At 34.7% G+C, this 14,847-nt stretch overlaps 1 protein-coding gene across 1 annotated transcript in view; it reads left to right on the top strand.

Annotated features, from left to right (window-relative positions):
* The window catches only part of LOC128998147 (collagen alpha-1(I) chain-like), a 60,261-nt gene that overhangs the window by 12,653 nt on the left and 32,761 nt on the right, over positions 1-14,847 (top strand). The window contains exons 3-10 of the mRNA XM_054424151.1: positions 1,776-1,865; positions 4,460-4,507; positions 5,180-5,311; positions 7,961-8,050; positions 9,564-9,592; positions 11,154-11,216; positions 12,648-12,761; positions 14,472-14,616. Of these exons, the coding sequence (XP_054280126.1) occupies positions 1,776-1,865; positions 4,460-4,507; positions 5,180-5,311; positions 7,961-8,050; positions 9,564-9,592; positions 11,154-11,216; positions 12,648-12,761; positions 14,472-14,616 (711 nt within the window). The remainder of the gene's footprint in view (positions 1-1,775; positions 1,866-4,459; positions 4,508-5,179; positions 5,312-7,960; positions 8,051-9,563; positions 9,593-11,153; positions 11,217-12,647; positions 12,762-14,471; positions 14,617-14,847) is intronic.

A 14,847-nucleotide genomic window follows, 5' to 3' on the forward strand; every position in this document is an offset into this window, starting at 1 on the left:
CAAAATGGTAGCCAATATTACCATTACGAACCAATTTTACTATTGATTTTCCACAAAATTTGACGGGCTACCATTTTGGATAGAAAAGAGATACGGAGCTCTAGTTTTCACCATTCTTTAAGATTTTGTAAACCCTTAAAAATGAGGTGTCACTTGAAGGGGGTTTACTTTTAAAGTATTTGAGTTGCCCCCCAAGTCCTTTTCCCCGGACACTCAAAAATTTCAAAATCATAAAATGAAACTTCCTGCTAAGATTGCACGACCACCAAAAGGATATCTCTGTATATCTACTTGGAAAAATATTAGATGGGGGGGGGGGGCTTGACTTTTTATTAACCCTGTATTTTCACTAAAACATATTCTATGAAAATGTAAGCTAAGTTTAGACATCATTAGTTCAGTCTTTTGTGGCCATCATCCTCCTGAAAATGTAGGGAGGGGAAAGAAAAATCAATATGAGATTCAAACAATTCCAAACACGTATCAGCCAATGTATAGCTGATAAAGATCGGAATGACCTCCAACAGATAAGGATAAGTTTGTCCAGTGGGCAGTCACAATTCCTGTCTGTCTCTTATAAACGGCTACCATATTTGACTCGGTTGTCCGTTTGAGTTCAAATTTGCAGCATTGTATTCTGCTTACTGCTAATAAAGCCCTTTAATTCGATGTGCATATCAACCAATGCTCCTATTTGAGATTTCCATCTGACTCCTTCTGTCCCCATGATACGACAGAAAACTGACAGTTCCTTTAAAATGTAGATTTTTAGATGCCGTTTTGATTTACAAAATCTAATTGATTTCTCTGTTATCGTTTAGAAAATATTAAGTGTGGGACTTTATATACACCCATAAAATATTGATGTATATGTATCAAATACATCGTAATTTAAATGTTGTTCGTTGTTACTTTCCTGATAATCCTTGTGAAAAGTGTATAATAGGCACAGCAAGGCCTGTCCTTGAGTTTTATGGAGAAAATAATTGTATCCATTTGGATTTTCTGTGCTTTGTTACTTTTACTTTTAAAGACTCTTAGAAGTAATTAAAGGAAGGACACATACTTTTAGTTGCAGGACCTACAATTGCTATCAATACATGGTATTCAAAAAAAGGTTAAGACATAATTTACGTAATGATTTCTTGGATCAAAATAAAGAGAAAATCAAGACTTTTTTTTTCAAAATCGCTTCGTTAACCAGGTATCCGCCATTTTGTATTTTTTACATTAACACTTTCATCCTTGGTTTGCTTCACAACTGATCTTTACGAAAATTGGTATGTATGTTAAGGTAGAAGAGATCTATGTTAGAAAAAAATGTTACTTAGATTAAAATTAAAATTTCAAAAGGGTGGCCATTTAAATTTTTAATTTTAAATTACTAAGGAATGGCTAATGTTATGAAAAAAATGTCTAGAACACTTTTATTTAGCATTTTACATTTCCTATAAAACGACACCAAGATCAAAAAGATCGAATAAAAACTGAAATACGATTTTTCCTAAAATCGTGATATTTCAGTTGAAGATATTTTTTATAAAATGTTCCATATAAACTGGTGTGCTTTGATGATAAAACTTCACAAGTAGGCATAACTATTTTACTATCGTATTGTACTCAAAATATGTTTCATAGTACACCTGATGATGATTTACTAGCAGGTCGAAACTAGTTGTGGAATACAACAATTGGGTTGCCAGATTCAGGTATTTAAGCCATTCTCAGTTATTATTAACAACAGTTTATTCTATATCCACAATTTTTGCTTGCAGGAACAACCACGACAACAACCACTACGACAGCCTCCCCTCCGGTTTACATCCCCATCCAACAAGTGTTGATCAATCCTGATACTGTGTCAGGTCAGTGGAGTATCTTAGACTAGGCTTTTAAAACTTTTACTCCTAAGTGAAGTTCTTTTATTTGAAGCTAGTTTTTGGTGATGGTAAGTTTATTTTATTTGAGGAATGTAGATTTTTCCATCACCAAAAATAAAAATGTTTTCGTGAAGTTTCAGGTTCTAATCCGATCCTCAGGTGAGGAAGTGCCTGAAATTGCTAGAATAGTTAACAAACCAACTAATGCGAATAATCACGACTGAAAATATATGCAGAGAACTGTATAAACCAGTAGTCGAAACAAAACAAGCTATAAAAAGCAGTAATTAGTAAAAATCATAAGTATTTTTGACCAGGGGTAACATGTTGAAGGGTGTGACTTGATTTTAGTGAAACGAAGGACGTTAGTTTTTCATTTTTTATCTTTAAAGTTTTTTTGAATTCTTGTTAAAGATATGTAGTTATTCAAATAAAATTTTAAGGACGAGATTATGAAATATTTTAATAAGATTTTCACCGAAGTATTTTTAACACATTTAACTTATTTACTTTCCATGCCGATGATGAATTAGTTTTCAAATAGAATAAATCGTATATTTCGTATTTCCGGCCTCAAGTTTTTACTTAATTTAGGTAGATGAGAGAGGGTCGCAAATGCACTTTTTGTCCCTGGGATAAACTATATTATGTTTGGTTATACTGCACCATTATTTTACCCAAATTATTCACAAAACGTAAATTTCGTAAGTTGCTGACTTTTATAAACTGACGTTATGAGAAAAATGGGTTCCTAGTGGTTTCGTTATTACAGTATGGACAATTGTTACTCTTATTTTGTTGTAAAATATATTACTCCACCAACACAGTCATAAGGTAAAATTCATATTACTTAAATTATTTTACATTTCAATCCGTCTAAATATCGATAAAGGGGTATATTTGTTGCAAAATATATAATATTGGATGATAAAAACAAATAAATGTCTTTAATGATAAAATAATATATTTGTTAATCGGAACTATTTTTTCTATATAGTCAGCTGATAAATCATATCAATACAAAATGTAGCTGACGTCCTTGACTGAAGGGAGAAAAAGAATTGAACAAATCCTTTTTTTAAGTACGATGATAAATATTTTTAAAATATGTAATTGGATGAAAATCTCTCATTCCCTTTTGTTTCTCAGTCCTTCAAAACTTATATATTGGTGATATATACCAAGTTATATTGGTTTACCAATTAGTATCACACTTCATCAAAGTTGGGCAATTGATCTTATGGGAGACATCGGACATCGCTTACGGGGATATTTCTACCGTAACTAAAACAATGAAAAAAACAGTCGTGACAACTGTACAAAAAAAACAGTTTGTAGGGGATGAAATACATGCCATTATGGGATATATTTATTTTCCTGCGAAGGGTTAAAACGCCCTTCCGAGCCATCTGATAAATCTATCCAAAGGAAGAAACAGTGTAATATGCAACAAAGAAGTATATTAGGTGATCTATGTATTGCTGTATGCCTAATTTATTTATTTATTATAACTGATTCGTAGGTTATAAATGAAAAAAATACGTTTATATTCCCCTGTTTCACTAACATAACAAATCAGAAAAACTTGTGCTAATGCCATATTCATATACCATTAGGACTTCTTGCTCAAATTATCGTATGGATGGCAAAGCGAGTTACATTATACAGACTGTCCCAAAAGTTCCGGACTGGTTTTATATTTTCTAAACGACAAAAGATAAATCAATAAGATTTGGTACATCAACACCACACCTAAAAATCTACTTTTTTAAGGAACCACCAATTTTCTGTCATATCATGGGGACGTCCCGCAAGGAGTCATTAGGAAATCTTAAATAGAAGCATTGGTTGTCATGTACATCAAATTGAAGACCTTTACTAGCAGAATATAATGCCACAAATTTGAACTCAAACGGATAACTGAGTAAAAAATTGCAGCCATTCAAAGATTTCTTAAATCTGCCATTTGGGATCTTTGAATGACTGACTCAGGCATTCTTTTGAGCTTGAAATTACGGCATTGTAATCTACTAGTGAAGACCTTTAATTTGATGTGCATATCGACCTATGCTTACGCTGAAAATTTTCTTCCGATTCCTAGGGATGTGCCCCCTGAGGAGTAAGCGTATAATAGCAATGCAAATTAAATGAATCTTTGAACCACTGTCATTCTTGGCTCGGTTGTCCGTTTGAGCTCAAATTTACGGCATTATATTCTGCTAGTAAAGGTCTTTAATTTGATGTACATGTCAACCTATGCTTCTATTTAAGATTTTCGTCTGAATCCTTGCGGGACGTCCCCATGATATGACAAAATATTGATATTTCCTAAAAAAAGTAGATTTTTAAGTGTGGTGTTGATGTACCGAATCCTATTGATTTATCTGTTGTCGTTTAGAAAATATAAAACCGGTCCGGTACTTTTGGGACAGTCTGTATATTAATTATGTACCCTTATATGTATGCTTAATTTTTTGATTGCCTAGACAAGTGATTTTGGAATACAAAACTATGATTTGTTGTAAAATGAAGAGCATTTATAAATATCGTACTTTTTAAACAATTTACAAATATTCCAGGGGTGCCTGCATCAGCCCCTGCCGCCCCAGAAACCTACCAACGAGAGTGTAAGTAGCATTTTATATTTTTATGAAAAGGATTGAGTTTGGATTAGGTTAGAAAAATATAGTACTGAAATAAGCTATGTCTAGTTTAGCCATTTATTTGTTTAATTGGCAAGGATCTTGACATAACATTTTAACGTTGTGGTTTCAAAGCACCCTCTCCAACAACTATACAATATTGGGGTAGATAAGAACAGTTTATTAATCGTCACTCTTCTCGTGAAAAGCGTCTTACAACGTGTTCGAATTCAAATATATTGATTCATAGTACAACAGTGGTTTGGCCTCTTGAAACAGCTGTTACATCATTAAAATTCCAAAACTGCGTCAATAGTGTAGCATCTACGGATTTATAAAAACGAAGAGAAATAATGAAATACAGAAACATTATTTACTATCTGCATGTACACCACTGAAACGGGTGCAATCTTGGCAATCATTTTTATTGCAACACGTAAAACCTTTGCCCTTATTGTCTTGACATACAGCAAGATAAAGTCACACGATGGGAAATGACATTATCGGTTTTACAACAGTAAGACAACACACTGGTGTTTTCAGTGTTTATAGCTGTGAACTGCCATTTATAACTTAAATACTCTTTTAGAAGTAATTCCTTTTTTCCACGACTCGTGTCAAAAGTTGGAGAATTTACTCTGATTCATTGTCTTGCAGACAACAGCTGTCAGTTTGAAGGCCGGACATACAGAGAGGGCGAGACTTGGGCCCCGGACTCCTGTTCTTCTTGTACCTGCCAGAGGGGGAACGTCCACTGTCAGCAACTGCCATCCTGCCACAAGGATAATGGTACGAGTGAGGTTGGAAGTTTCAAAATACTCAAAGGTTGATCAAACTAAACAATGTCAGTAATTAGTAAACAAGCTTTGGTTCTACTAAGTTGGGAATGCGATGAATATGTATTTAAACAAGTATGATTCACCATTTTAGGTTCCAATTGATTCTATTGGCAAAAAGGTATTTTAAATTATGCAAATGGTTAAGTTTTATAAAAGTTTCAATCTAGAGCTTATCTAGTGTAAGGACTTAGTGTATGTTACAATCAGTTAAAGAAATACGAAAAAATTCCGGAAAATGTGAATACAACATCAAAATTTCTTCTGAATAAAAGGTACTTGACATACATGATGTTAGGATCGTTCTGCTAACTTGGTTAAGGATAATCTCTTGTATATGCAATATTTATAGCTATATTTAGTATCTATGAGCCCCCCCCCCCCGAACACCAGAGAGGCCCCCTATTCTGATTCTTTGGTATTGCCTCACCTAGATGAACTCGACACTTTCTTTTAATTTCATACGATCCGATCGGCAAATGGACTATAAAACTAGCTAAGAAAGAATTATATTTCATTTTTATAATATTAGGGGTCAAATGACCAGATCTTTTTACTTCGAGCCGGGCCAAAAAGGTTGACCAAAAATTTGGTTACTTTGCATGGTATTTTTAATAAAACGATTTGTTCAAAATCTATGATCAGTTTAAAAGAATTTTGCAATTTTGTGGTAAAATCATGAACACGAAACAAAATCGGAAATGGATGAAATGAATGAATGAATGAATAAATGAATAAAGTGTTTTATTTTAAAATAAACATTCCTCTCATAAACATAATCAAACACTTAATAAACAATGGTCTACGACCGTCTGTTTGGTTGGCACACGTGGAAAACACATTTATGAAAATCAAGTTGAAACTAAATACACTTAATAACATACACAAATTAAATACCCAACTACATCCATTTTATATAAAACTAAAAAAAAACTTTTTTATAAAATTGTTTGCATAACCTTTATTTTATTTTTAAAATTATTAGGTTTTAAAAGGTGTACGCATAATGAAATCTATATAAATTACTATGAATATTCAAGAAGACAGGCTGACAAGTTGTTTGACATAATTATTGTTTTGCTATAATTTATAATTTAGAAATTGAATAAATAGTTTTGAATTTGGGAAAAAATTCACTTGATTTATTTGTAATTAAATTCTCTAATTAACTCCCACCTCCTTCTCCTCGCCTCTCTCATAAAGTTTGCTAATTTACGCCAATCCCTACCATTTATGTATTCTATGTGTTCTTCCAAATGCATGCTTTGTTTTCCAAACCAATACTCCCTGATATCACCTAAAATTGGGCAAATAGAAACAAAATGAAAAACTGTTACAAATTCGCGCAAATTGCACAAACTACAAAAATGATTTTTATTCGTTATCCATGGTTTGTGATTCGATCAACCAGCTCTGCTCGGGCCTTAATGACCCATGAGATAAGATTTATATTGATGCTATGCAGTGAGAAAACTCCTGGGCCCTAGTCAAGGTCAACGGCAAGCAGTTGTTGGTGATATTGCAATGTACGTGCTCTGCCAACCATATAAATTCTCCTGCTATCTCTTTCCGCCTCAATTATCTTCACTAATCCCTCAAAAACATCTGCTGACTCGAAATCAATATCCAAACCGTGTTTTCGCCCTAGACATTTCCACTCTTTGGCCCAAAAAAATACCTTTTCCAATTTGAATGAAATGATCCTTGGTCTCGGCGAAATCGTCAGCGTCTCCTGTGGTCGTGAATCCTAAGTTCACGGCGAAATAGAGATAATATTTTGTGATCGTGGGGACATATTTATTATCTCCGACGATCGCGGCTGAATCGCGAACTTCTTCCGCGTTTGCAGAGACACTATCTTCGTATCCCGCGATCGCGGCGAAATCATGAACGTCTCCTGTAGTCGCGGAGAAATCATGGCTCGGTCGTGGAGACGTTATCATTGTCTCCCGCAATCGCGGCGAAATCATGATTTACGATTGCACAATATTCGTTGACGCTTTTGACATTGGTAAGAATAAAAACCCCCCAAGTGAAGTCTCCCAGACCAAGGCCCCTGGCAACCGCCCTGTCTGACTTTAGGGAGCATTGTTATTGTCGTTTCAGATACGTTTTTGCTTGAAATGAATTCAAATGAAAATGATTGATTTAAACAGACAAAGTTAGGGCCACATGGCCCTCTCTTACACTTAACCTGTGGATAAAAATCTAAACATATGCTGTACATTACCTTTATTTTTGAAATTTTGGTTTTGGTACTGAATAGGTTATAAAAAGAATTTTTATTGATCTTAGGTCACATATAGCTTTAGTAATTTAGAATCAACATAAAAAGGAGTGATGCGCTCATTACGCCTCAGATCATAAACTAATCTTAAGCAGTAGTTCTGAATGAGTTGGAAAGCATCAGCGAGTTTAATGTCATGTCATTGATCACAGAGTTACAGTAAGTGAAGTGAGGGAAGACAAGTGATTTGACAAGGTGTAACTTTATGTCTGGGGGACCTTGATATAGCGATAACAAGCTTCATTTCTGACCTCTAATATTTAGCGATATTAGGGTTATGTGTGTAATATAGCCTAATATAGGCAGATGTTCTAGGGGACGAGTGTGCTGGTGTGATCTGTCAGGAGAAACAGTGTGCGACCCAGCAATACATCCCATTGGGCGAATGCTGTCCAGCTTGTGCAGGTAGACCTATAGTTGAATAGTCCTGATATATTCGCTTGATAATAGGTAATTGTAAAAATAGATCCTAATTATCTTGTATCTATCTCTTGTACTAGAACTCTAGATTTCTCAGGAGGATACCAGTATAAGGTATGAGTTTAGTAAACAATTTTGACCAATGGAAATGTTTTGGTGAGTTGATGGCTTAGTCGAGCATTGACAGAGATATTGATGTCGTTGATTCACACAGGGGGGCAACCACTACAGTTTATACTAGGGTAATGCCACTAGAGTTTATACAACTGTAATGTGCCACAACAGTTTATCCAGCTGTAATGTGCCACAACAGTTTATACAGCTGTAATGTGACACAACAGTTTACCTGGGGGTAATGTGCCACTACAGTTTATCTGGGGGTAATGTGCCACAACAGTTTATCTGGGGGTAATGTGCCACTACAGTTTATCTGGGGGTAATGTGCCACTACAGTTTATCTGGGGGTAATGTGCCACTACAGTTTATCTGGAGGTAATGTGCCACTACAGTTTATCTGGGGGTAATGTGCCACTACAGTTTATCTGGGGGTAATGTGCCACTACAGTTTATCTGGGGGTAATGTGCCACTACAGTTTATCTGGAGGTAATGTGCCACTACAGTTTATCTGGGGGTAATGTGCCACTACAGTTTATCTGGAGGTAATGTGCCACTACAGTTTATCTGGGGGTAATGTGCCACTACAGTTTATCTGGGAGTAATGTGCCACTACAGTTTATCTGGGGGTAATGTGCCACTACAGTTTATCTGGGGGTAATGTGCCACTACAGTTTATCTGGGAGTAATGTGCCACTACAATTTATCTGGGGGTAATGTGCCACTACAGTTTATCTGGGGGTAATGTGCCACTACAGTTTATCTGGGGGTAATGTGCCACTACAGTTTATCTGGGAGTAATGTGCCACTACAGTTTATCTGGGGGTAATGTGCCACTACAGTTTATCTGGGGGTAATGTGCCACTACAGTTTATCTGGGGGTAATGTGCCACTACAGTTTTTCTGGAGGTAATGTGCCACTACAGTTTATCTGGGGGTAATGTGCCACTACAGTTTATCTGGGGGTAATGTGCCACTGCCACTGCAGTTTATCTGGGGGTAATGTGCCACTACAGTTTATCTGTGGGTAATGTGCCACTACAGTTTTTCTGGGGGTAATGTGCCACTACAGATATATGTTATATCTTTGAAACTAACCAAAAAGTATAATGTCTGTTGTTATACATTTTTACTGTAATGTAAAAGGTTCTTCTTAGTCAATCAAGACCATGGAATAAGATTTAGTTTGTGCCAAGTTATATGTTTAAGGTTCTGTCACAAGCTCGTACAAAATAACCGCTACGGCATCTTCTGCATTTGTTGACTACAATGATACATATAATGAATTTCTTTTTGTTCATATGGATGAATTCATCGTTTGGTTACCAGTAGCTTATACAGCGAGGTGTTTTTCTTCAAATTAATGTTTTTTTTCCTTTGCAGATGATCTAGAAAAACCACAGGAACCAGTGGTGAGTTACATCTTGAATATTAATTTTTGTGTAAATTACTCATCAAGTTCAGTTTAAATAAAGAACAGAAATCATTAACTATAGCTATACAAAATAATAATATTCTATACAAACAACAATGTATAAGTATTATGTAATAAACATAACTAAGTACAAAGGTAATGAATAAATCAATAGCCATCATTTTAAGTTAATATAGTTAATCATTATAGTTATAATGATTAACTAGTCATAACTTATAATGACTTATAGTCATTATAAGTTTATAGTTAATCATTTTAATTTGTTTTGTAATCTCATCATTTTATTATATTTTGAAATAATCTATAAGACATGTTGGAGAGCAAAGAAATTAGTATTGGTTTAATGGTAGTTAAATATTGAAATAATAATATGAGACGATTGATTGAGAAAAATTAAACACAAGCTTCAAAGTTATACCACATATAAAACAAGATTTGTTTATTTATAATACCCTTATCAATGCAGTTTGGAAAAAAACCAAACAAATAATTTTTATAAAAAAAATACTTTTACAATAGAAAAATTAAACAGATAGTTATTTAATTCATTCCTCCGTGATTTAGGATTGACACCTACACAAATATAGTTAGGAAGATTGTTTAAATAGCTTTGGTCCAAGAATACTGAAAAAGCTGCTAAGAAAACCTGTTGTTTAAGTGAGAGTAAAGCTCATAGTCCACAAGAATTAACCTGTTCATTTCCAATCAGATGATCGATGCCCAGATTTAGTGAAATAGAAAGGAATTAATACCAAACTAACTCATTTAACAACAAGTTACAATCAGTTGATAGCAAAGTTCATAGTACAACAACTAATTTGATATTTCATCTCTTCAAGGGCTTCCAGAATGAAGGCTTACTAAGCAGAATGAATTTATTTAGGGCTTTTAGAAAGAAGTAAAAATTCAGAATTCTAATTATGGGAACGGTAGCCATTTTATAGGAGAAAATATCCAATGATTACTTGTCATTTGATATTTGGAGCCAACAAGGTGCTACTTCTCCCATCATTCAGCATCTAAATTTTTACTTCTTTCTAAACATTCTCTTGGAAAGATAAAATTTTTATTTTTTGTGCTATGAACTTTTTGTTTGCTATCAACTGCATGGAACTTTTTATTTGGTGTGTTAGTTGTTAATCCATTCCTTCTTTCTTATTGTATTTGTAGCCAAGTGCTTTTAACTGCAAAAATAAGATTAAGTTGGAACAAATCTTATTCTTACTATGACCACAGAGGCATCCTTATGCCTAAAAACAGAAGAAACTTGCTTATGGGACAACCGTGCATTTTCAGCTCCAGTATGTTGTGGCCGAAATATACTTGTGACGAGCAAGGAAGAGCCCGAGCGGCAAGCACTGTGCAGAAATTTCATATCTCACAGGGCACGGGGTCTTCCTCCAAGGAGGGGGGCGGTGTTAGACTTTGCCTTAGACACCAGCGACTAGGGGAGTAGTGCTAGACACCATCAAGTATACCGTAAAATGTTTTCTCTATACTTTACATCTCTGTGCTACAATATAAATATTCTGTTTCAGATGAGACCTGGCACAGGATATGTAGAGAGTGAAGGCGAAACAGTTGCTTTACCAGGTCCAAGGGTAAGATATTTGTGAAACCAACAAATTATAAACTTTTTCCCCTATGCTAGGCACAAGCCCGGGATTGTTTTTAATAATTACTTCAGGCTAGACCTAGTGGTTGCGGCATTATCACTTAGATAAAATCCATTGGTGATTTGGCGGGATTTGAACCCGGGACCCCAGAGACTAAATTCCCGCGCTTTAACCAGTTGACCAGCTCGCTCGCCCAACAAATTATAAACTAAATAAATGAAAGTACTATTTAATTATTCAACTGTACATGAAAATCATAAACATAATAATATATAGGTTGAACTGTCATAATTCTTACAAGATTCAATTCAATTCAATTCAATTCATTTATTTCCACGGTAACACCATTTTTACAAGAGGTACAGTAAGTAGTAGCTATCAAACTCAAATTATAACAACAAATAAAGGCTATTCTGAATAAATTACAATAACAATAACAAGAAAAACATATATCAAGACTTTGAAGAGAGATATCAAAGACGAAGGGTCAAAGACGATAGAAGGGAGATATCAAACACTTTGAGTAAAAAATTGCTAAGTGAGGTGAGTGCACCAGTGTAGGACTGTTTTGTATGAAATACATCATAATAAGCTTTGTGTTTTGTCTAGTCTATCACAAACGGTTTTAAAAGTAACTTTGGAGTCTGATTGGAATTTACACTGTCACTGATTCGAAAAAGGTGTCAATCATCCTTTAGTCAAACATCATCAAACAAAATTAAGTGTGTCAGCCAGTTCATCTTTAAACTTTTTACTATATAGTGCCTGGTACAAAAAATATTGATTTATATTTCATGGTTCTTTGATTATTGTTGGAAACTGCATTTTACTATATGTAATTCATTCACGTAGATTATTGTGGGCTTCACTCACCTATATTTTTGTCTGTGATGTCCGGGACTCGTCAAAACACATTGACATTAAATATGTCAGGGTTCAATAAATTCTGTAGGCATACTCATTTTAAGATCAAAATTCTAACCAACAGTTATCGGTCATTCACTGGATCCAATTTATGGGGGCATTTATCTTTCGGGCACATAGTGCATCACAAGCAAACTGCAGGCCTGATACAAGTGGAAGTGAATAAACAGCCATATACTACAGCTCTCACCCTAATGTAGAATTATGAAATATCTAACTCATAGCCATAATAGCGTACAATGTTTTTACATTTTTTTTAGGGAGAGGAGGTAAAAATGCTTTTACGCACACAGGTGGCGAGTCTGTAGTGTGAGACTCCTGAGTTATCAGACTACTCACAAAAAAACCCCTCTACTCTGTTGGACACAGCCATTGGAACTATTGGAAGTGTGAATAAATATCATTGTCAGAGGCAAAATATATTGATATGAAATAATTGTAGGATTCTTATTGCACGAGTATATAATTATTTATTTAACGTGCTTATACTAGGGAGATGCTGGACCACCAGGGGACAGAGGTCACCCAGGAGCAACAGGATCTCCCGGAACTCCAGGGAATCCAGGAATACCAGGAAACCCTGGACTTCCAGGACCTCTTCCTGATGTGAGTATGGTGGTAACAGTACCTATATAGACCTGAGATTAACTTATATAATACCATCATCGTATTTTGTCAAGACAATATTAGCCCAGGAAAATTAGACATATGCTCCCCAAAAAATCGTCTAAAGCTGGAAAGTGTTTTAATACCTTTTGGGGGTCCCAAATAAGAGTCCTGTGAGTTTGCGACGGATTCTGACGTCTGCTTAAGTTTTGGGAGTCGAAAAACTATGAAAATTTTGCACTTTTTCAGTTTTTCGCTTATAACTCCTAAATAACGAATCCTACGGAAAACGTTGTTCAAAGGTTTCTTTTAGTGAATTAAATTCTGCGTCGATTGGTGTTAAATACGTCAAAATCGGCCGAGCCGTTTAGCCACAGTAGCTTTCTAAAGTTGGGTCATTTTCATCAACATGGCCAAAAAGTTGATTACAGTATTTGACCAGTTTTCGGCTTACAACTCCTAATCGACGCTTGCTATACAAAAATGCACCTGTAGTTAGTTTGGAAAACACAACATTCTGCGTTATATGTTTTTTTTACCAATCAATAATGGTAATTGATTGCTACCTACTTTGTATGGTCGGCATTTAATTTAAAAAAATATTAAAGTTAAAGTTGGAAAGTTTTACTAAAATTAATATTTAATATTATTTTTTTTTTTCAATTAAATGGCGACTATACAAAGTAGGTAGCAATCAATTACCATTATTGATTGGTAAAAAAAAACATATTACGCAGAATGTTGTGTTTTCCAAACTAACTACAGGTGTATTTTGTATAGCAAGCGTCGATTAGGAGTTGTAAGCCGAAAAGTGGTCAAATACTGTAATCAACTTTTTGGCCATGTTGATGAAAATGACCCAACTTTAGAAAGCTACTTCGGCTAAACGGCTCGGCCGATTTTAACGTATTTAACACCAATCGACGCGGAATTTAATGCACTAAAAGAGACCTTTGAACAACATTTTCCGTAGGATTCGTTATTTAGGAGTTATAAGCGAAAAACTGAAAAAAGTGCAACATTTTCATAGTTTTTCGACTCCCAAAACTTAAGCAGACGTCAGAATCCGTCGCAAACTCACAGGACTCTTATTTGGGACCCCCAAAAGGTATTAAAACACTGTCCAGCTTTAGACGATTTTTTGGGGAGCACTCCCTAAATTTGATCTAATTTGCCTGGACTATATTACATTACTGCATAAAAAAATTATAATATCCTTCAAATTAACAATTTAACCTCCTTCATTTTTTTATTGAACAAAACTCAAGGCGTGAGGTTTCTCTTTTCTTCGATGTCTTTGAAATACTGTTTCACTTAATGGAAGTTTAACAATTTTGAAACTGTTCGCTAAACACACAATTTTCTGAAAAATGGCCAAACTGCAATGTTATCCAAGCAGGTGGATCCTCTATTTAAAAGTGTTGTTAGGTATAGAGTGGTGCATAAACTTTGAAAACTTTTAGGATACTCAAAAGTAACTAGGATATGGAATTCCCTCTAAAGAGTCTGGGGTCAAAACATATTACTTTAGAGAGAATTCAAAGTTGCTTTTAAATGTTCAATCTCAATCTAATAAAAAGGTTACCTAAGTTAGTTGATCTGGTATACTGTATCAAAACATACTTAACCATCCTAAAACTTTTTATTTATCCTTTTACTTACTAAAATAATTGTGTACTACTGACAATGAAAGGTTGTCATATGTCTCAGATGTCTTCATACTACAACCAGTTGGCTTTAGTGAACGCTGGCAATGACAAGGGACCCGGCGGGGTGGAGCCCTACAGTGCCATCCCTGATGCATTCCACTACCTCCAGGCACAAGTAGGACCTGTAGGACCCAGGGGAGCCCCAGGTACAATACGCTGTCCTGAATAACAGAATTCACTAAATATAATCATAAAGTTAAAATATGAATGATTAAATAGATGAATAGAAATGGATGAATTAATGGATGGATTAATGAATAAAAGAATGAATGAAATATATGTTTGTTCCTCTTAAAATAATAAAAAATTATATAATTGCAATAAACTATTGTAGATAAAATTAATTTCATTGCTTAGAGCTGCTTGTTTTATTTATA

This window comes from Macrosteles quadrilineatus, unplaced genomic scaffold, assembly GCF_028750875.1.
Source record: "Macrosteles quadrilineatus isolate MER2022 unplaced genomic scaffold, UCM_ALF_1.0 Scaffold_7__1_contigs__length_78375512, whole genome shotgun sequence".
NCBI classification, from domain to species: Eukaryota; Metazoa; Arthropoda; class Insecta; order Hemiptera; family Cicadellidae; genus Macrosteles; species Macrosteles quadrilineatus.